Source organism: Melanerpes formicivorus, unplaced genomic scaffold (genome assembly GCF_026170545.1).
Source record: "Melanerpes formicivorus ecotype bairdi unplaced genomic scaffold, bMelFor1.0.p_v2 SCAF_26, whole genome shotgun sequence".
NCBI lineage: Eukaryota > Metazoa > Chordata > Aves > Piciformes > Picidae > Melanerpes > Melanerpes formicivorus.
In genome coordinates this window covers 9863066-9884984 of record NW_027142378.1, presented here as the reverse complement: position 1 = coordinate 9884984, position 21919 = coordinate 9863066, and the positions used below count along the sequence as shown (strand labels likewise).

Sequence of the window (21919 nt, the reverse complement as noted above, 5' to 3'; positions counted from 1 at the left end):
GCACACATCACACAGATTGGGTGATTTGTGCAGCAGGGTTTTTGGGGCTAAGATAGGCAGAGCAGGCAGGGGGCTAACGTGCCAGGGATTAGCATCATTGCATAAAAGGGATGAGTGAGGTGACTCTCTACTCTGCCATCATGAGACCCCACCTGGAGTCCTGCTTCCATTTCTGGGATTCCCAGCACAAGAAGGACATAGAACTGCTGGAGTGAGACCAGAGAAGGGCAATGAAGGTGATCAGAGGGCTGAAGCACCTCCCCTGTGGGGACAGGCTGTGAGAGTTGGGGCTGTTCAGCCTGGAGGAGAGAAGGCTCCAGGGTGACCTTACAGCAGCCTTCCAGTACCTGAAGGGGGCCTACAGGAAAACTGTGGAGGGACTTTTTACAAGGGCCTGCACCCTGGGGTCCTAGGGGTTATGGCAAGCACCTGGCCAAGGCTGCATCCCTTCCTCTGCTCTGCTCTGTGCAGGAAGCTTTCAGCAAGGTGGCCTCATGTGAGAACAGAGGTTCAGCAGCCCTCACAGGGTGAGGGATGGGAAAACACAGAAAGGGCACAGGAGTGGCAGGGGCCCAGCTCTTTCTGTCACCTCCTTTCCCCCAAATCCAATCTGCTCTACACCTCCCACTAGCCATGCCCAGCTCTGCAGAGGGGAAGGAGGAAGCAGCAGCTAATGGGGAGGGCTGGGATGCAGCAACTTCCCTCTTGCCTTCAACTCTGTTGGGTTCCAGGGTATGTGGGCAGTTTCCTAGGCACATCTTGAAAGCCATGTTTAGTTTGTGAGAGCCACTAAGTCACTGTTCCTGTTTGCTGAGCATAGCATTGGAGGATGGCCCCCCAGGACCATGGGGTGGCATCAGGAGCCTGCCAGTAGAGCAGCAGCAACACTGTGGGCCCCTGTGAGAAATCACCTCCCTTCTGTTGCCAGACTGGTGGTGGTTACTTGATGAGTTGAAAAGTGGTGAGGTGCTCACTAAGTCGGGCTCAATCAGCTCGCAGTGAGGCTTGCTCCCCTCCTTCCTCTGCTGCCCTATGTCCTGGGGGTCTTCTCCCCTGGGTGTGCCTGATTTCTGGGCAAGGGGCTGCTGTGGATATGTAGCAACTCTGGCCCTGCTAATGTGTGTTGCCCTCCTCACTCCTTGCAGGACATACTTGGAGGAGGAGCTGATCAAGGCCCGGAAGAAGCCGAGCCTGAGGAAGGACATGTACCAGAAGATGATCGAGGTGGACCCTGACGCCCCCACCGAGGAGGAGAACGTGCTGAGGGCCGTCACCAAGCCCCGCTACATGCAGTGGAGGGAGACCATCAGCTCCACTGCCACCCTGGGCTTCAGAATCGAGGGGATAAAGGTGAGTGTGCTCCTCAGGGCAGGGACAGCAGCTGCTGGGAGCTGAACCAAACTCACACAGCCAGAGGCACACAGCAGGCTAGTGGCGAGGCCGTGTCAGATCAGGACATCCCTGGGTCCTGCGGCCAAACCGCTCTTGTCAGGCACCCGGCCTGGGGCAGCGCTGCTCTTCTGAGAGAGCAGCTGAGCTCAGGGCATCAGTGCAAGAGGAGAGTTTTAGCCATAATCTCATTAAATCAGCTGCTTGGTTGGTTTCCCTGACTGTGAGGTGCCAAGTGCTGTCCTCCAACTCGAAGACTCAAAGGAGTTGTTTGCTTTTGATACTGCTGTGCTGCTAGGCTGAGCCATTAATCCAGAGCCCAGCCTGAACATGTGCCGACCTGTGGCTGGAGCTGAGAGCTTAGCTGCAGTCAGTCAGGAGGCTCTGCTTGCATCCCTGGCTGGAAAAATGCAGCCACTGAGCTTTGTGAAATGGGGTAAACACAAGCAGCAGCACTTTCTGCTGGCACCTGCAGCCATGTGTTACCTGCTGACTGCTCAGAGCAGTGCTCACCTTTCTGGAAAGACCTGCTGGGATGTTTTTGTGTCACCATTAGATGAGGCAGCACAGAAGTTGTTTGGTTTTCTTTTTTCTTGGCAAGCAGATTTTGTGGAGAGAAAGAGATGTCTGGGATGGCACTGGAACAGAGTCAGGTCTGTAACCACAGAGCAGTTGTGTTACTGGTAGAAGACTTGCAATGGCCTTTGAATAGCACACAAATTAAAGACTCCACACCCTCTCTGGGCAGCCTGTTCCAGTGCTGTCACCCTCACCTTAGTTTCTCCTCATGCTGAGGTGGAACTTCCTGAGTTCCAGCTTGTACCCCTTGTTCCTTGTCCTGTCACTGGGCACTACTGAGAAAAGCCTGGCACCTTCACCTTGGCACCCATCCCTCAGACATTTATAGACATTAGTAAGGTCCCCTCTCAGACCTCTCAATATTAAACAGACCCAGGTCTCTCAGCTTTCTTCATAGGAGAGATGTTCAAGTCTCTTAATCATCCTCCTAGCTCTCTGTTGGACTCTCTCCAGTAGATCCCTGTCTCTCTTGAACTGGGGACCCTAAAACTGGACACAGTATTCCAGGTGTAGTCTTACCAGGGTAGAACAGAGGGAGAAGAGAACCTCCCTAGACCTGCTGGACACACTTCACTTGATGCACCCCAGGATGCTATTTGCCCTCTTGGCCACAAGAGCACATTTCTATCCCATACATAATTTATTGTCCACCAGGACTCCAAGGTCTTTCTCCATGGGGCTGCTTCCAGCAGGATGACCCCTAGCCTGTACTGGTGCCTGCTGTTTTTCTTCCCCAGGTATAGGACTCTGCAGTTGTCCTTACTGAACTTCATGAGATTCTCCTTCACCCAGCTCTCCAGCCTGTGCAGATCTTGTTGGATGGCAGCACAGCCTGACAGGGATACACTCACTCCCCTCATCCAGGTCATGGTGTGAGCAGTGGATTTTGTAGTTTTTTGTTTCCCAAAGAGGTGAGGCAGCCCTTTAACTGAAAAATGTTGAGAAGTGCTGGCCTCCAGGAGTAATCCTCCTCCTGCTGCTGCTGCTCTAGGGGCTAATTTGATCAAGGCTCTAATTACTTTAATTCTCCTTAAATCCCTCAGCTTCTTGATTATTTTCCCCTAAGCTAAGGCATTAGCAGTTCATGCTCTTCTGGCTGGCTTTACTTTCCAGCAGGGCTGCAGAGCTGGTCTCGTTGTATCCCTATATTTACCCTATGTCTGGGCTCGAGGGTCTGTGTTGGGGAAGGTGCCTTCAGTGACCTGAGCTGCTGCTGAGCCCTCCCAGGGAATTGCAGCAAAGTATTAGTATTTCATGCTATGTCTCCCCATGTTTTCATTCCTGCTGTGTCTATTTTCCTGGGAAGAGCAAAGGTCAATCAGGCCTCTGATTGAGGCTGGAAGCTGATCCAGGAGAGCACCTTGCTGTGCAAGGGAAGGGCAGGATTTGGCCCTGGGCACTTGGGCTGGAAGGGGGCACAGGGGAAGGTGAGAAGCAGCAAAGAGAATCACAGAATTATTTTGGTTGGAAAAGACTTCTAAGGTCATTGAGCCCAACCATCAACTCACAACCACCATGGCCATTGAACCCTGTCCCAAAGTGCCATGGCCACAGGTTTCTTGAACACCTCCAGGGATGGTGACTCCAACACCTCCCTGGACAGCCTGTTCCAATGCCTTTGGGACTGCACAGGCAGGTGAGGTGAACATGCAGCTCAGGGTTGGGAATGAGGATGGGGGCCCTTTCCTGGCTGAGCTTTCCTTTTCCCAGGTAGCCATGAAGATCCAGTTCTTCCTCTTGAAAATGGAAATGTTCCTCTGCAAAAAGCAACAATGACTCTGACTTCCTGGAGTGTCTTGAAGCTGTTAGGGACAGCAGCTATTAATAACATTACCTCAGTAAAAGTAACTTGAGTGATCCTTGGTGACCCAGTGGAAGCTTACTGGAGCTTGCTCCAAGAAGTTTCATTATTTGGTGTTCTGCTGGCTGAAAAGTGAAAGAAACAAAAAAGGAAAGGATTTTATTGGCTTTTTTAATTAGAAAAGGAAAAGAGTTGATGGTTTGGAAGCCATGAGCACCATCCCAGCCAGACACAGTGCCAGAGGGAGCGCTGGCTGACCTGAAACCTGCCTCGGTGACACTGGTGCAAATTGGAAGCACTGGTGGGGTGGAGGTTGCAATAGTCCTTATCAGCCCCCCTCACATTTCTGCTGTGTGGAAAAGCCAGCACCCTGGGGGCTTGGACACCTGTAAATGTGGCAACAGCATCTGGCTGGGCAAGGAAAGGGTGGGAGGAGGCTAATGACAGGAGCAGCGCTGTGGCTAGGCTGGTTTGGCTTTCCTGAAGCCTAGATCTCCTTATCTGAAAGGCCACCTGTGATTTTCATTTATTTTTAGGAGCACTTAGAAGTCCATCTCCTTTCTTGGATGCTTTGTGTAAAGCTGAGCTATTTACATGTGAAGTTAATGCTCTGGCACTTCTCCAAACTGATATCTATCATCCCCCAGGGAGAGGGTGGGTGGGTTTCTGAGCTGCCACATCACGGTCCGTGGTGTAGTGTCCTTCCACGATACATCAGGCACATGCTGCCAGAGTGTCTTTGGTGAGGCCTCCTGCCTCTGCTGCTGCAGCCTACTGCCTCAGGAGAATAGAACAGAATAGAATTAACCGGGTTGGAGAAGACCTTTGAGATCATCAAGTCCAACCTATCATCCAACACCATCTAATCAACTAAACCATGGCACCAAGCACCCCACCCGGTCTCTTCCTAAACACCTCCAGGGATGGTGACTCCACCACCTCCCTGGGCAGCACATTCCAATGGCCAATCTCTCTCTCTATGAAGAACTTCTTCCTAACATCCAGCCTAAACTTCCCCTGGTGCAGCTTGAGACTGTGTCCTCTTGTTCTGGTGCTGGCCACCAGCATGGTCCACCAGCAGGGAGGTCTCCAGCAAGAAGGTTGTCCCTGGCCCTTGCTGGTGCAGGCTCTGCCAGTCTTTAGCCTTGCTTTTATGCCCTGTGGCAGCACTGGTGCAGGGGCAGAAGATCATAGAATCATAGAATGGTTTGGGTTGGTAGGGACCTTAAAGATCATCTAGTTCCAACCCCACTGCCACGGGTAGGAACACCTTTCACTAGACCAGGTTGAGCCAGACCCTGTCCAAGCTGGCCTCCAGAGATGGTCAGCCTGGGTCCAGAGTGGTTTAAAGCTGGGTGCATCAGCTGCACCCTATGCAAAGAAAGCTTTTCCTGGAAACTGAGACCTTTCACACCTTGCTTTTGTTACCACCTTTATTAACACCTGCAGGAAACACAACCTGGAAGTTGTAAGTGTGCTGTGTAATTCATCCCAAAGTGCACATCAGGTGTGGGTCTGGGTCTGGACTGTCCTTGCTCATCTTGCAGCCAGGGCGCTTGGCCTTCCCTCTGACTGGACTGGCCACCATGCCCTCAGCCAGCCTCTGTCTACACATGTCCCCAGCCCAGGGCACTGCTCTGGATGGGTCTCAAAGTGCTGCCACCAATCCTTGGGGCAGGTGATTTCATTGTGCTCTTTTCCTTCCCCAGCTTCTCTGCTTCTTTGTCCTTGCCTCATCTTCCCCATCTCACAGGATGTCTTCTTGGCCTCTGTCCCTTTGCTCTATTGTGTGCAAATGAGCTGTCCAGAGCGGTGGGATGGAGCTCTGCAAGTGGAGCTGTGAGCAGGAGCACGTGTGGTTTAAAATAGCCTCTGTATCCAGGAAGCCAGCTCAGCCTGCCTGACCTGCAGCTGCTCTGGACAATGAAATGTGCTGCTCTCAACATCAAGAGTCCAGCAGTTGAGGGGAAATGGAATAGAATAAAATAGAATTGTTTCAGTTGGAAAAGACCTCTCAGACCATTGTGTCCAACCATCTCTAACACCACCAAGGCCATCAAACTGTGTCCTGTGCCACATGCTTCTTGAACACCTCTAGGGATGGTGACTCCACCACCTCCCTGAACAGCCTGTTCCAGTGCCTGACCACTCTTGCAGGAAAGACATTTTCCTAATACCCAGCCTAACCTTTTCCTGGCACAATTTCAGGCTATTTCCTCTTGTTGTATCACCTGATACTAGGAAAAAGAGACCAAGTCCCACCTCACTCCAACCTCCTTTCAGAGAGTAATGAGGTCTCTCCTCAGCCTTCTCTTCTCCAAACTAAACAATCCCAGTTCCCTCAGCTGCTCCTCACCAGACCTGTTCTCCAGACCCTTCACCAGCTTTGTTGCCTTGCTCTGGACATGCTCCCAGCACCTTAGTGTCCTTCTTGTAGTGAGGGGCCCCAAACTGAAGCCTGTATTCGAGGTGTGGCCTCACCAGTGCTGAGTACAGGGCAAGATCACTTCCCTACTCCTGCTGGCCACACCATTCCTGATCCAGGTGAGGATACTGGTGGCCTTCTTGGCCACCTGAGCACACTGGTGGCTCATGTTCATTCAGCTGTCATCCAGCACCTCCAGGTCTTTTTTCTGCTGGGAAACTTTCCAGCCACCTACAAAGCTGCCCAGAGGTTCAACCAGGAGACTCTGGGTCAGGGCTATGTGCCATCCCCACAGTGGATGTGAAGGTGCAGGCCTGCTGTTTGTGTAAGGGGCAAAGCAAACAGAGCCATGGGGTTGTTTGCAAGGCAGAGAGCTGCTGCCTCTCCTCACCACTCACAGGACTGCAGGATCACAGGATGTTAGGAGCTGGAAGGGACCTCTGGAGATCATCAAGTCCAACCCCCCTGCCAGAGCAGGACCATAGAATCTAGCACAGGTCACACAGGAACACATCCAGATGGGTGTTGAAAGTCTCCAGAGAAGGAGACTCCACAACCTCTCTGGGCAGCCTGCTCCAGTGCTCTCTGACCCTCACAGTGCAGAAGTTCCTCCTCATATCAAGGTGGAACCTCCTGTGCTGTAGTTTATATCCATTACCCCTTGTTCTATCCCAGGGTGCAAGTGAGCAGAGCCTGTCCCCTGCCTCTTGACACCCAGCCCTCAGATATTTATAAACATTGATTAGATCCCCTCTCAGCCTTCTCCTCTCCAGACTAAGCAGCCCCAGGGCTCTCAGCCTCTCCTCACAGGGCAGTGCTCCAGTCCCTCAACCATCTACCAGGATGGGCTGGGTCTCTCTCAGAGACTCCTCCACAGACAGGTCCTTGGGCTACAGAAAGGCCTGGGCACTGTCTACTCAGGGCTGTGTGTGGCTGCTGAGGTGCTCATTCTTGCCCTAGCTTCTTTTCTCATTTCACTCCTCACTCTCCCTTCTTTCCAAGAAAGAGGATGGCAGTGTGAACCGGGATTTCAAGAAGACACGGACAAAGGAGCAAGTCATGGAGGCCTTCAGGGAGTTCACCAGGGGAAACCGCAACGTTTTGGTGAGTGGGGGATGCCCAGGGGGTGCCAGGGGAAGGCTCCTCTTGCAGAGACTGCTGTCAGCTCCCTGCCCTCAGGGGCTGCAGCCTGAGCAGTCTGGTTTAAAAAAGCATGGAAAATGGCAAAGAGAAATGTCATCCTGGCACAGGGGTGAGGGGAGAGCAGCGGAGGGCTGGGAGGGGACAAGTCAGGGTAAGAGGAAATGGCCACAAGTTACACAAGGGCACATTGCTGACCCGTGGATAACTTATTGTCCACCAAGACCCCCAGGTCCTTCTGCACAGGGCTGCTCTCTAGCAGACTGTATGCAGCAGATGTTTCTGTGTGGTCTTCCTGCAGCACTAACCACTGGGGGGGGGTTATCTGTGTCCTTTCAGAACAGTTACCTGAACCGGTTGAAGGGTATCCGTGCTACCCTGGAGACATCCCCTTTCTTCAAGTGCCATGAGGTAATGCTTGTGTCTGAACAGATCTGTCTGGAAATGAGAATGGTCTCATCTTCACTATGAGGGTAGTGGAACACTGGAACTGGTTGCCCAGGGAGGTGGTTGAGGCCCCTTCCCTGGAGATATCCAAGGTGAGGCTCAAGGAGGCCCTGGGCAGCCTGATCTAGTTGGGGATGTCCCTGCTGACTGCGGGGAGGTTGGACTGGATGACCTTTGGAAGTCCCTTCCAGCCTGGACCATTCTATGATTCTATGAGCTCAGCTTGTCCAAGGAGAGAAGAGAAATCCAAGTCACACAGGAACACATCCAGGTGGGTTTTGAATGTCTCCAGAGAAGGAGACTCCACAACCTCTCTGGGCAGCCTGCTCCAGTGCTCTGTGACCCTCACAGGGAAAAAGTTTTCCCTCATGTTCACGTGGAACCTCCTCTGCTCCAGCTTGCACCCACTGCCCCTTGTCCTGCCACTGGACATCCATGTCAGCTGGGGCCACACCTTCTGACAGCAGCGCCTGGAAGGCAGTTGGAAATGAAATGTCAAACCCGAGGGGTTCAGGTCAGTTCAAGGCTGGAAACAAAGTGCTCCCTGGATCCAAGTGCCAGGGTTTCACTGGAAAACACAGAAACAAAACAGCCTTTCAAGGAGGTTTTGAAAGGAGTTTCCACTCCTCACAAAAATTAAAATAAGAGCAGCTTTGACTTTCCATCCCAATTTGAGACAAAGTGCAGTATAAGGTCTGCCAAGCTCTGCACGCCCCTCCACGGGGCCCTCACTGGGCAGGGCTCTGAGGAGGAGCTGCAGGAGAACTCAGTGACCCAGGACAAGCCAGGGAAGAACATCAGCAAAAGGCTTTCCCTTAAAGTTAAAATGCTGTGTCCTGGCCAAGGGAGGGCTGTAAGAGCTGAGGAGAAGAGCTAAAGCTGAACATTTCTGGCAAATGATTGGTATCTCTGGGCCTTGGATGTTTTCCCAATGTGCTGGAGGAGGAAGTCTCCTCAGAAATGTGCATTCATAACAGCTTTGGCAAACAGTGTGTGTCCCCTTCAAAACACTCTTCTGAAGGCAAACCTCCAACCAAACCCTGCTGATAGCATGGATGTGGGGAGTCTCTTGTATCAGCAATGCTGTGTCCAGCAGGAGCAGGGAGGGGATTGTCCCTCTGTACTCAGCCCTGGTGAGGCCACACCTTGAGTGTTGTGTCCAGTTTTGGGCACCTCAATACAGGAGAGATGTGGAGGTGCTGGAGGCAGTGCAGAGGAGGGAAAGGAAGCTGGGGGAGGGCCTGGGGAATAAATCTTCTGAAGAGTGACTGAGGGAGCTGGAGCTGGTTAGTTTGAAGAGGAGACTGAGGGGAGACCTCATTGCTGTCTACAGCTACCTGAAAGGACACTGTGGAGAGGCTGCTGCTGGTCTCTTCTCACAGGTAATTAGTGACAGAACAAGAGGGAATGGCCTCAAACTGCACCAGGGTAGCTTTAGACTGGACATTAGGGAGTTTTTTTTCCCAGCAAGATTGGTCAGGCATTGGAATGTGCTGCCCAGGGAGGTGGTTGAGTCACCAACCCTGGATGTGATTAAAGGTTGTTTAGAGTGGTGCTTGGAGATGTGGATTAGGGGTGAACTTTGCAGAGGAGGGTTAATGGTTGGACTTGATCCCAGGGGTCTTTTCCAACCAGAACGATTCTGTGAATCTGTAACACTTGGTGCTGCTGGTTTGGAGGACTGACACCAGCTGGTTGTGCCCAAAGCTGTGCATCTCCACGTATCTGCATGGCTTACAGGTGCTCCTGGGTCTCAGCACTCAGCATCCTGTCTTCTAACAGCCTCTGCACTCTGGTCACCAAGGTCCTTGTTTGTGATGGAAGGGTAAGTGAGTTGGTAAACCACCAATTCATGTACATCAGGGATAATTTGGAAGACAGTCTTCAACTGGGACAGCTCTGAAACACAACCATTGGTGCTAGAAGTTTCTGCCTGGAGGAGGAGGAGGCTCAGCAGAAGAGCACAGTGGTGCATGGCTTGACACCAATAGATGTTCTTCAAGCACTGGAAAGCCACAGTGGAGCTGCTGCTGCATGGCAGCCTAGCTGGGACTGTGAGCCAGGATGGGCCAGGGTGCTGAGCTGGAGGTACCCACCCTGCTGAGCATCTCTGCTCCGTGGGTGGTGAGAAATGGGCTTGTGGGGTGTCATCCTGCTGTGACAAGCCTGGAGACATCTACTGTCAATGTACTTCACCTCCCTGAATATACCCATGGGCTTGCCCAGGCCAATACTTGCTGCAGGACATTCCCAAAAGCCAATCAGGATAGGAAAGAGCCCTTCAAAGCAGGTGCAGCCAAGTGAACTCATGGGAAAAGAAATTGAAGTATGTGCAGTTTGCCTCCCAAAAACACTTTGAAAGCCAGGAGGATCACAGAATGTTAGGGGTTGGAAGGGACCTCAAGAGATCATCCAGTCCAACCCCCCCCGCCAGAGCAGGATCACCTAGAGCAGGTCACACAGGAACATATCCAGGCAGGTTTTGAATACCTTCAGGGAGGGAGGCTCCACAACCCTCCATGGCAGCCTGTAAAGGAGGATGTCCTAGAGGGAATCTGGGTGCAATTGGATGATGTTTCAGGCAGGAGACAACACATTGCAAGTAACTGGTACTTGAGAGTGTGCCTATCCTTGTGGTGATGCCTGGTGAGTGTGAGCAGCACAAGCCAGTCACAAAGTACTGGCCTGGGGAAAAAGCCATCCAAAGGCTGAGAATTCATCTCATTCATGTGTGGCAGAGCTCTGAGACAAGCTGCCCAGAGAGGTGGTGGAATCTCTCTCTGGAGACTTAAAAGGCATCCCTGGAGATGTTGCTGTGTGATCTACTTTATGTGATCCTGCTCTGGCAAGGGAGTTAGACTCAGTGATCTTCAGAGGTCTCTCTAGCCCCTACCATTCTGTGATTCTCTGATTCATTCCATCCTTGAGGGCCCTGACTCAGTTTACAAAATGACTTCTCTGTCCTTCATGTCTACATTTTTCTGATCCCCTCCTTCTGCCAGGAGCTGGGATTTATAAGAGTAAATCAGCTTGTCTGAGTACTCCATTTGCATGCCAGCAACAGGCAGAGCTTGCTTCTGCTCATGCAAAACCTCAGTGTCTTGCAAATGATAGAACAGGTGATAGAATGAGAGGAAGTGGCCTGAAATTATTCCAGGGGAAGTTTAGGGTGGAGAGTAGGAAAGCATTTTTTCCTGCAAGAGTAGTCAGGCATTGGAACAGGCTGCCCAGGGAGGTGGTAGAGTCACCATCCATGGAGATGTTCAAGAAACACATGGTCATGGCACTTTGGGACATGGTTTAATGGCTGTGGTGGTCTCAAGTTGATGGCTGGACTGGATCACCTTAGAGATCTTCTCCAGACAAAACAATTCTATGACTCTCTGAAATGCAGCCTGAGAGAAGGTGTCTGAAGGCCCCAAAGCTGGCTGAGAATGAGCAATAGCAGCACCACTAACTAGTTTTTCCTCTCTGCAGGTGATTGGGAGCTCCCTCCTCTTCATTCACGACAAGAAGGAACAGGCCAAAGTCTGGATGATTGACTTTGGCAAAACCACCCCGCTGCCGGAGGGACAGGTTCTCCAGCACAATGTGCCCTGGGTGGAAGGGAACAGAGAGGATGGCTACCTCTGGGGGCTGGACAACCTCATTCAGATCCTGGCAGAGTTGTCTCAGAGCGAAGACTTGCATTGAAGCCCCACATCTGACTCTGCCACTACCCTCACCCTGTCCCCGACTGACTCTTCTGAACTGCACTACAAGACACTTTCCAGCCCTCGCCCTTCCCATTTGATAGCTCTACTCTCCCTATTTAATGCTGGTTTGTTGTGGGTTTTTTAGATTGTCTTCATTTGTTGAGTGGTTTTTTCCCCTCCTCTCCATGTAAATAGAGAACTAACATGCCAGAACAAGCTGAACTTGAAACCTTGGCTTCACAGAGTCACTGGGAACACGCAGCTGTGCCAGCCAGGAGCGGCCCAGGGGGGTTGCTTAGGCAAGTTGTGTGCTTTCCCTAGCGTGCTTTTGTCTCTTGTGCAGCCTGATTTGAAGAGGCCTGGTGGAGGAAGGAGCCTCTCCCTGTGCTGGGATTGGTATCTTCAGCCTGAAAACACTCAGTGGCCATGCCCATGACCCTCTGGGCACCCCTCTGGTGTGTGAGCAAGATCTGGAGATGCTGAAGAACACACCAGGGTGGGAGCCCTTTACTGGTGTCTGCCAGCACTGTTCAGCCTAGGGAACTACCTGTGCTGAGTTCTTAAGAGATGCTACAAGGATGGATTTGGGGTTTTATGCTCAAGACATCCCATAGAGGTTGCTCGGTAATTATCAGGTGGCAGTGGAGGGTGAGGGTTTCCCTTCTGCTATGAGACCCTGTGCTCAGGCTCAGGTGTGTGTGTGGCACAGGTATGTCTGGCACCAGGCACAGCCAGGTTATTCTGACTCACATCCCCCATACTGGGTGGTAACACTTCAAGCTCTTCTCTAAAGACCCAGTTTCCCTGCTAGGAGCTGCTTCCAGGCCTCCTTAGCTGAGGTCTCCAGCTCTTCATGGGGATTAAAGACTTTGGGCAGAGCTGGGGGGAAAGAAACATCGCTTACAAAGGACTACCATGAGACCTAAAGCAGCCATCCAGGTTGATTAGTCTTTTTTTGGCAGCAGCCAAGCACATGCCTGGGGGTAACACTCACCAGTGCCCACACTTGGCCCAGGGCAACCCTCCCATCTGGAGCACCTCCATCCTTTTTATCAGCAGCAGGTGAAGGGTTCCAGCAGCAGAGCAGTTCTCGAGGTGGCTGGGCTGGTTGAGGTTGCTGGGTCAGTCGTCTTGTTCGGTGGAGCAGTGCTGGGGTCAGGCATCCCCATGCCTTCCCCTATTCTTTTCTCCCTGCAGAGCTGGCCTCCCGGGCTGCTCGTGTGGCCTCTGTGCTCCTGCAAAAAACACCCAGTTCCCTATTTAGGGTGGAGGCTATTTTTTAACTTCCTGGAACATTTGAACTCAGCGGCTCGCCGGCGGGGGAGCTGGCTCGCCGAAGGTCAGTCAGTCAGCCGGCAAGAGGATGGGCGGGAGGGGAGGCTGCAGGGCAAGCTGGAGAATCTCTCACGTGGAGGACTGAAGGAATGTGCAGCACAGGAGGTGGCGCAGGAGCTTGGCAGCTGGCGGCCACAAACGTCTTACTTGCTCCATCCCCAAGCCCACCCTCTCACCGTTCCCCAGGAGCACCTCTGCCATCGTTTGGTGGGTCCAGCACCCTCCGCGAGCGTCTTCTGGCAGCCATGAGGAGGAGCCACCTGCGGCCATGCCCCGGCCTCTTTCCCAAGGACTAAAGCCTCCTAAGCTTTGTTCTCAGTTCATCTCTCCCCAGCTGGCTGTCTTTAGCTCACCTGATGCCATTGTAAATGATTGCACTGGTTTAGCTCCTTGCCAGGCTTCCTAGAATAGCCCTTGTGAAGTGCCTTAGAGACTTGGCCTCTGTGCCACTTAGTGTCATGGAATAGCTTGGGGTGGGGGTTTTGTTTTTAAGTTATATTTATTTTCATCCCATTGTAATTGCACAAAACACTAAAACTTCATGTATGGAACCCTGCTCTGTTTTCCTTTTCTTTTTTCCTTTTAATTATTTTTTCTTTTCTTTTTTTTTTTCTTTCCCTTTTTTCTTTTTTTTTTTTCAGTTTTTCTTTTTCTTTTTTTTTCTTTTTTCCTTTTTCTTTTTCCTTTTTCCTTTCTTTTTCCTTTTTTCTTTTTCCTTTTTCCCTTTTTTAATGTTTCTTTTTTTTCTTTTATTTTTTCTTATATTTTTATTTTTCTTTATTTTTTCCTTTTTCTTTTTCACCTTTTTTTAAAAATTTTTCTCTTTTTTCTTTTTTTCTTTTTTTTTCTTTATTTTTTCCCTTTTTCTTCTTCCTTTTATTTTTTTCCTTTTTACCTTTTTAAATAAATTTATCTTTTTTATTTTTCTTTTATTTTTTCTTATATTTTTTATTTTTCTTTATTTTTCCTATTTTTTTTCCTTTTTGTAAGTTTTTCTCTCTTTTTTCTTTTATTTTTTTCATATATTTTTTCCTTTTTTTTCTTTTTCTTTTTTCTTTTTCCTTTTTACCTTTTTTTAAAAATTTTCTCTTTTTTTATTTTTTCTTATATTTTTATTTTTCTTTATGTTTTCCTTTTAAATTTTTTCCTTTTTCCTTTTTATATTTTTAAATTTTTTTCTTTATTTTTCCTTTTTTCCTTATATTTTTTATTTTTATCTTTTTGCCTTTTTTATCTTTTCTTTTCCTTTTTTTCCATTTTCTTACTTTTATTTTTCCTTTTTTCCTTTTTCTTATATTTTTATCTATTTTTCTTTTTTCTTTTTATTTTTCCATTTTTATTTTTTTATCTTTTTTTTAATTTTTCTTTTTCCTTTTTAATTTTTTTCCCCTTTTTTTTCCCCCCCCCTTTCTTTTTTAAACTGTGTTTCTAGGTGGGTTTTTTTTTGTTGTTGTTGTTTTTAACCATCCTTTCTCCAGCTTTGGAGAAGAGGTGTGACCAGACATGCCTAAGATACGTACCACTTACCGCTGTACTTTAGCTTCGAGCTGCCCTTATTACCTGGATAGTATTTTTTAAGCCTGTTTATAAAACCCAGATCCCTTGCTTCGTGGCTTTGGAAGGAGCAGGTTGTTCCTCTCAGATGACTTATGCCTTTCTGGAGGCTGGAAGGGTTGCTCTGAGGGATGTTTGGGGGTGGGGGTGGGTTTCTTCCCCCCATTCCCACCACTCCTTTGGGTCGTTGGGTAATCCAGACAGACCAAACCCGAACCGGTCTGGAACACCAATGCACAGTGCCTGTAAAACAATCCTGTAACTCTGCAAATAAAGGCATATGGGAAGCATTCTCCTGGCACGAGGTCTGTGTTCACTCCTCACAGCGTGGGAACAACCCAGGAGATGGCTTTTGTGTCCATGATGAGCTGGGGAAGGAATCAGATTCCAGCTCTGGTGAAAACAAGAGCAGGGGAAGGCTGGATGAGGAGTAGTGTGGCCAGTGGGAGCAGGGAAGTGATCATGCCCTTGTGCTCAGCACTGGTGAGGCTGCAGCTTGAAAACCAGGTTCAGTTTTGAGCTCCTTACTCCAAGAAAGATATTGAGGTGCTGGAGTGTGTCCAGAGAAGGGCAATAAAACTGGTGAGGGGTCTGGAGAACAGGTATGGTGAAAGCAGATGAGGAAGCTGGGATTGTTTATTTTGGAGAAGAAGAGGCTGAGAGGAGACCTCTCTGCTCCCTACAACTTCCTGAAAGGAGGTTGGAATGAGGTGGGGGTTGGTTCTTCTCCCTAGTCTCAGGTGATAGAACGAGAGGAAACGGCCTGAAATTATGCCAGGGGAGGTTTGGGCTGGATAGTAGGAAAAATTCATTTTGTGAGAGTGTGGTCAGGCACTGGAACAGGCTGCCCAGGGAGCTGGTGGAGTCACTGTCCCTGGAGGTGTTCAAGAAACGCGCGGACACACTTTAATGGCCATGGTGGTCTTAGGTTGATGGTTGGACTTGGTGCTCCTAGAGGTCTTTTCCACCTGAAACATTTCTGTGTTTCTATGGCCCTGTACCAGGGATGGATACTGACAAATGGGAACCAGCTTTGCAGGAGGCAGGATGTGGTGAGAGCAGAGCCACGGCTGTGAGGACTCCAGGCTGTGTGGGGGCACCCCTGGAAGAGGCCTAAGTTTCTCCATCCTCCTTCTGCAGGGAAGCTCACCAAAGGCTCCACATTTTTTGCTGTCTTCCTGGATTTCACTAGTGCTATGTTGTGGCTCCTGCTGAGCAGTTTCTGAGTGCCACCCTGCGATTTCTGCAGGTGTTAGAGCTACCTGGCACAACCCTGAGCTTCCCCTGCTCCTCTCTCTCAGCCACACTGTGGGCAATGCCAAAAGGAGTGCTGGGGACCAAAGGCTGCAAACAGCCCCCCCTACTCCCTGTATTGGTTTAGGGGAGAAATCAGATTGTAGAGCCTGAAGGCAGCTCCAGTCCTTCCTAGTTGTTTGTGCAAGCACAGAGCAGCAGGAGCCTGTCCTGGCACTGATGTGGCTGAGGGAGATGGGTGGGCTGCCCCATGGGAAAGTCAGATTAGTGTTCAGACCTCTTGGAGCAGTCCAGCCTGGACACTGGTTCCTGCAGCATCTCTGCTGCTTGCTATGGTGTCTCTAAAACGAGCTGCAGGAGGAGCCCCGCGTGAACTTTGCAGAGGATGTGGCAGGATAGCATCAGACTGGGAGGTGTGTTTGTGTGGCTCAGCAGCCTGTGGATGCTTTGAACTCATCCCCTCTGGCTCGGGGACGTGCCCGACAGCTCCAGGATCCTGCCGCTCTGGCAATCACTTTGCTCCTTTGCTCCCCACGCCACAAACCAGGCCCTGCGGTGTGGCAGAACCCCGCTCCCGGGCCCGGCCGAGGCGGTCCCCGGCGCTTCCCGCCGTGGCCGCTAGGTGGCGATGCTCCCTCGGCTGAGGCCGCGGAGAGAGAGGCGGGGAGGGGGGGCCCGCGCGGGCGGGCCCTGAGGGCTCCCTGGGGCTGGCTGTCAGAATAAACCAAACCAGGTTGGAAGAGACCTTCAAGATCATCGCGTCCAACCCATCAACCAATCCAACCCACCCAAACAGCTAACCCATGGCACCAAGCACCCCATCAAGTCTCCTCCTGAACACCTTCAATGACGGCGACTCCACCACCTCCCTGGGCAGCCCATCCCAATGGGCAATCACTCTCTCTGTATAGAACTTCTTCCTAACATCCAGCCTAAACCTCCCCTGGCACAGCTTGAGACTGTGTCCTCTTGTTCTGGTACTGGCTGCCTGGGAGAAGAGACCAACCTCTGCCTGTCTACAACCTCCCTTCAGGTAGTTGTAGAGAGCAAGAAGGTCACCCCTGAGCCTCCTCTTCTCCAGGCTGAGCAACCCCAGCTCCCTCAGTCTTGCCTCACCACCACTCTCTGGGCTCAGCCTCCAGCCAGTTCCTAACCCATCCAGTGTGCTCCCATCCAAGCCATGTGCTGACAGCTTGGCCAGGAGTTTGCTGTGGGGGATGGTGTCAAAGGCCTTGCTGAGGTCCCCTCGGCCAGGCAGCCTACGCCACTGGGGTGGTTTGGGCTGCTCCCCCAGCTCTCGCCTGGGCCCCGGGTGTCGCTGGTGCAGGACTTGGCCCCCAAGCCCTGGCAGTTTCGGGGCTTGTCACCCACTGAGCTGGGCAGGTTGGCTGCTAAGCCTGGATTTTGGTGTTCCCCTGTCAGGCCTGAGACCAGGAGGCATCTCCAGGAGAGCCATGAGCCCTCCTTCACGTCGCTAGCAGCTAACCCCCTGCTTGCACTCACTGCCCACCAGCACCGAGCTGCTGTGGGGAGCCTGCCCTGGGGGTGCTGGGAGCAGGAGGCCAGGCTGGGCGAGGCAAGGGGACACACAGCAGCCAGGGCCAGCAGAAACAGCCTTCTCCTTCAAATTAGACCTTCAGGAAGCTTGTTTCCTAGAACATACCTTTTCTGTTTGGGGAATAAACAGAAGAGGCCTTGGAGTCAGCCTTAGGCTGCGATTCCACTTTCTTGTGGTCTGAGGCAGCTCAGTGGGGTGGGAGGCAGCAGAAGATTCATCAGCACCTGGCAGCTTCCTGTCTGTCCCCCAGGATGGCTCCAGGTAGGTGGCAGAGTCTCACACGGCCTTGGGTCCCCGTGTGTGGGCAGCAGCAGCATTGCCCATGGCATGAGCAAGCTCTGCCACGCTGAGCCCCACTGGGTCCTGGTTTGGGCTGTCCAGGTGCTGCTGGAGAGGCAGAACCAAGTGGGAGTTGTGAGCAGGCTGAACAAGTGTGCCAGCCCAAGCCTCAGGGCAAAGTTCCTTAAGGCCAGGGTGCATGATGCCACTTCCCAGTGCATGGATGCTGGCCTGGTTTTGCTGGGACAGAGCCCCACATTGGCCAGCCATGGGCTGCAGGCCATGAGCAGTTCTGAGTCAGCCAGCACAGCTGGGTGAAGCTGGCTACAGGTGTAACCCAGACCATGAGCATCACCACCAGTGGAAAGGGGGAAGTTTTCTGAGGAGAAGGAGCCTCCTGCTTGGATTTCCTGCTTTGGCTCTTCCTTTCTGTCCTCCTCACCTCTTTCCTGCTCTTGAAGATTGCTTTCCTGTTTGTGTGACTGCTGGGCAGTGTATAGCTTTATATAGATGTTGCTATCAATTTGGTTATGTACTTGAGTAAATTTTCCTTTCAACCTGTGGGGCTTATTTCCTGATTCTCATTTTCTGCTGGGGAAGGGTAGCTGGGTGACAGAGGAGCTGCTAGAGCTTAGCCCCAGATATCAGCTGAACTTAAACAGATGCTCTGGCTGCCACGTATTCAGTATTCCTAAGGTTGGAAGGGACCTCAAAGATCATCGAGTCCAACCTGTCACCACAGACCTCACCACTAGAGTAGGGAGGACACTACTGCCCACTGCAGGCTTGAACTCACGACCTTCCCACTAAGGGACTTAAGTGCTACCACATCTTTTGCTCTGGAGACAAACTTCATGTGCCCTAGACACAAGAGTGCACTGCTTCCAGGCTTGCAGCTCACAACTAAAACAAGGCAGGTTTAAACGAGATAAGAGGAAGACCTTTTTTTGCACTGAAGGTGGTGAGAGGCTGGCACAGGTTGCCCAGAGAGGTAATGATGCCTCGTCCCTGGAGACAGGGCTCTGAGCAACCTGATCTGGTTAGAGATGTCCCTGCTCTTTGCAGGGTGGTTGGACTGGAAGCCCATGGGCTGAGGCCAGTGGCATGCAGTTCACAATTAACCCATGCAGCACTACAGACCAAGGAGGAGTGGCTGGAGAGCAGCCTGGCTGAGAGGGTCCTGGCAGTGCTGGGTGACAACAGCTGAACGTGAGCCAGCAGTGTGCCCAGGGGGCATGAAAGGCAAATGGCCTCTTGGCCTGTATCAGGAACAGTGTGGCCAGCAGGACGAGGGAGGGGATTCTGCCCCTGCACTTGGCACTGGTGAGGCCTCACCTTGAGCACTGTGTGCAGCTCTGGGCCCCTTACTTCAGGGAGGATATGGAGGTGCTGGAGCAGGTCCAGAGGAGAGCAATGAGACTGGGGAGGGGGCCGGAGGAAAAGTCATATGAGGAGAGGTTGGGGGAGCTGGGGGTGTTCAGCCTGGAGAAGAGAAGGCTCAGAGGGGACCTTACCACTCTCTACAACTACCTACAAGGAAGCTGTAGTCAGGGGGGGGTCAGGCTCTTCTCCCAGGCAGCCTGTGACAGGACTGTCTTTTGGCTTTCTCAGGCAGCAAGGGTACAGTGAGCAAGGGTTACTATGTGTTAGCTTTAAATTGGTTTTCACAATTGAGCTAGTTTTCAGCAAGCCAGACCTCTTTGTTACCCTCACCAGCCCAGATACCACACAGGGGAGCTGAGCCCCAGCCAGCACCCGTGGATGGGATTGGAGTAGTCATCAATCATAGCCCTAACAACCGGGGGGCCACCAGGCCCCCCGGCCTTTGTAGTCACCACCACCATCACCCAGTGCGCACCAGGGGCACTCACCTGTGATCAGAGGAGGATCCTCCAGCCCCAAAGGGCTCAGCTTGGAGTTTCTGCTCTTCCTGAGGGGGATTAAATAGGGGAGTGGGTGGGGAGGGCCAAGTGGCCACAGCTGGGGTGGGAGGAGACTCAGCAGAGCCCAGGTGCTGTGGGTTTGAGGGGAGGGAAATGGGGCAGGTGAGGGACTGTAAGGTGTCAGGGAACGATAGGAGTAGGGGGAATGGAAAGAAAATAGAAATGGGTAGGTTCAGATTGGATATTGGGAAGAAGTTCTTCCCCATTGAGGGTGGTGAGACACTGGAACAGGTTGCCCAAAGAGGTGGTGGAAGCCTCAGCCCTGGGGGTTCTTAATGCCAGGCTGGATGTGGCTCTGAGCAACCTGCTGTAGTGTGAGGTGTCCCTGCCCGTGGCAGGGGGGTTGGGGCTGGATGATTCTTGAGGTCCCCTCCAGCCCCAACAATTCTATGATTCTGAAACAATTTTGCAGTTTAGGCTGGATGTTAGGAAGAAATTCTTCCCAGAAATTAGTGATTGGCCATTGGAATGTGCTGCCCAGGGAGGTGGTGGAGTCCCCATCCCTGGAGGTGTTGAAGAGGGGATTGGATGTGGCACTTGGTGCCATGGTTTAGTTAGTCCTGAGGTGTTGGGTGACAGGTTAGACTTGATGATCTTTGAGGTCTTTTCCAACTTTATTAATTCTATGATTCTATGATTCTATGATTCTATGACAAGAGGACATGGTATGAAGCTGTTCCAGGGGAGGTTTAGGTTGGATGCTAGGAAGCACTTCCTCACAGAAAGGCTGCTTAGGCGCTGGGATGTGCTGCCCAGGGAGGTGGTGGAGGCACCGTCCCTGGTGGCGTTGAAGAAATGTGTGGGCATGGCACTCTGAGACATGGTTTAGTGGCCATGGTGGTGTTAGGCTGACAGACTCAATGATCCTAGAATCGGAATTGTCAGGGTTGGAAGGGACCTCAGGGATCATCTAGTTCCAAGTTACGGCGTGCTCCAACCCCCCCTTCTGCCACCTCCACCGGCGAAGCTTTGACAGGGGAAGACAAAGGCGGGAAATCGCCTCCCCCGCCGCCGGGGGACAGGTGAAAGGCTCCGCTCCTCCTGCCGGGAGCTGAGGTCCCTCACAGGCACTCCCCCGTGAGGGGAAGCCCGCGCTGCGATTCGGAGCTGTGATTGGCTGGGTGCTTCCCGCCTTGTGTATATCAGTTCGGGACACAGCGTCTGGGGAGGCCTTCAACAGCCTGGCCAGGAGGCGCTCTGGGCGCTCGTGTTGGGGCAGTTTTGGCGCTCATTTTGGGCTGGCTCTAGATCCGTGGCGGGATTGGAGAGCTCAGCACCGGGACCTGGCTTCTCACCAAGGGTCCTGCCCTGGGCTCCTGCTGCCTGCCGTGACCCTGCCTGCCGTGACCCTGCCTGCCGTGACCCTGCCTGCCGTGACCCTGCCTGCCGTGACCCTGCCTGCCGTGACCCTGCCTGCCGTGACCCTGCCTGCCGTGACCCTGCCTGCCGTGACCCTGCCTGCCGTGACCCTGCCTGCCGTGACCCTGCCTGCCGTGACCCTGCGGCTGCTGGCTGGCACAGGCTGGGGCTCCATGGTATGGAGGAGGTAGGTAGCTGGGCAGGTCTGCCCAGGCATGCAGTGCAGGGCTTGAGGCAGGGTGGCTGTGTGCCGGGCATGGAGGTCAGGATTGGCTCTGGTTTGGCTGCTGCCCACCCATGGGATGTAAGCACCGCAGCAGGGAGCACACCCCCCCAGGCAGCAGGAGCTGGTGGCTGTGGGCTGCAGTGACATGCAAGGGAGCACAAAGTCCCAGCAGAGCACAGGGAAATGTGCTCGAGGTTTACTCCCCGCAGCCCACCATCACTCATGACAGCACTGCAGAACTCTGAAGGTTTGAGTTTTTGAAGGCCCCAGAGGCTGTCCCTTGCCCAGCAGGGCTGCAGGCACCCCAGGACAGCTGTAACTTGTCCTCTGTGAATGCCACCTGAGCTGGAAATGGGGTGAGGGCTGCAGCCATTGATTCCTGAGGGGCTGGGAGGGGGAGCAGGAGGTCTGCACACAGGACAGTTGGTGTTAGGCAAGCTGCTTGTGTAAACCCGTGTTTTAAAGGAGCCTCCAACAGAGGTGAGGCATCTAAGCAGGGCCAGGTGGAGCTTGGCAGCATGCAGACTGCCTGTGTGCCAGTGTTTGGGGGTCCTTGGTAGGAACGAGCAGGTGCTTAGGGACTGCTTGTCTCAGATGACCAAAGTAAGCCTTGACAAGTCCAGCTGGGATCCCCTGTATGTTTTTCCACTTGCAGTGACTCTGTGGAGGGAGCAGAGCAGTAGCACTTTGTGGCATTGTGTGCTGCAGGAGAAGCAGAGAGCATGAAGTGTGGATGGTGAGGATGTGTGGATGCATTCTGACAGGCTGTCAACCATTGCAGCAGAGCTGCCTTCTGTGGGAAGTCTCCCCTGTGATGCCTCTGCCACCTCCCAGGGTCTGCTCCACTTGGGTGTGCAGGGGCTGCTCTCACACAAGGAGCAAGGATCATGTGTCTGGAGTCATTTTAAAATGTTAAAGCTGCAAAGAAAACCCAG

The 21919-nt window shown here is 52.2% G+C and overlaps 1 protein-coding gene across 1 annotated transcript in view; it reads left to right on the top strand.

Annotated features, from left to right (window-relative positions):
- ITPKB (inositol-trisphosphate 3-kinase B) overlaps window positions 1–14657 on the top strand; it is an 86536-nt gene extending 71879 nt beyond the window's left edge. Inside the window, exons 5-8 of the mRNA XM_068153589.1 lie at window positions 1146–1350; window positions 7197–7298; window positions 7674–7745; window positions 11259–14657. Coding sequence (XP_068009690.1) covers window positions 1146–1350; window positions 7197–7298; window positions 7674–7745; window positions 11259–11474 — 595 coding nt within the window. The 3' untranslated portion in view covers window positions 11475–14657. The remainder of the gene's footprint in view (window positions 1–1145; window positions 1351–7196; window positions 7299–7673; window positions 7746–11258) is intronic.
- The last annotated feature ends 7262 nt before the right edge of the window (window positions 14658–21919 follow it).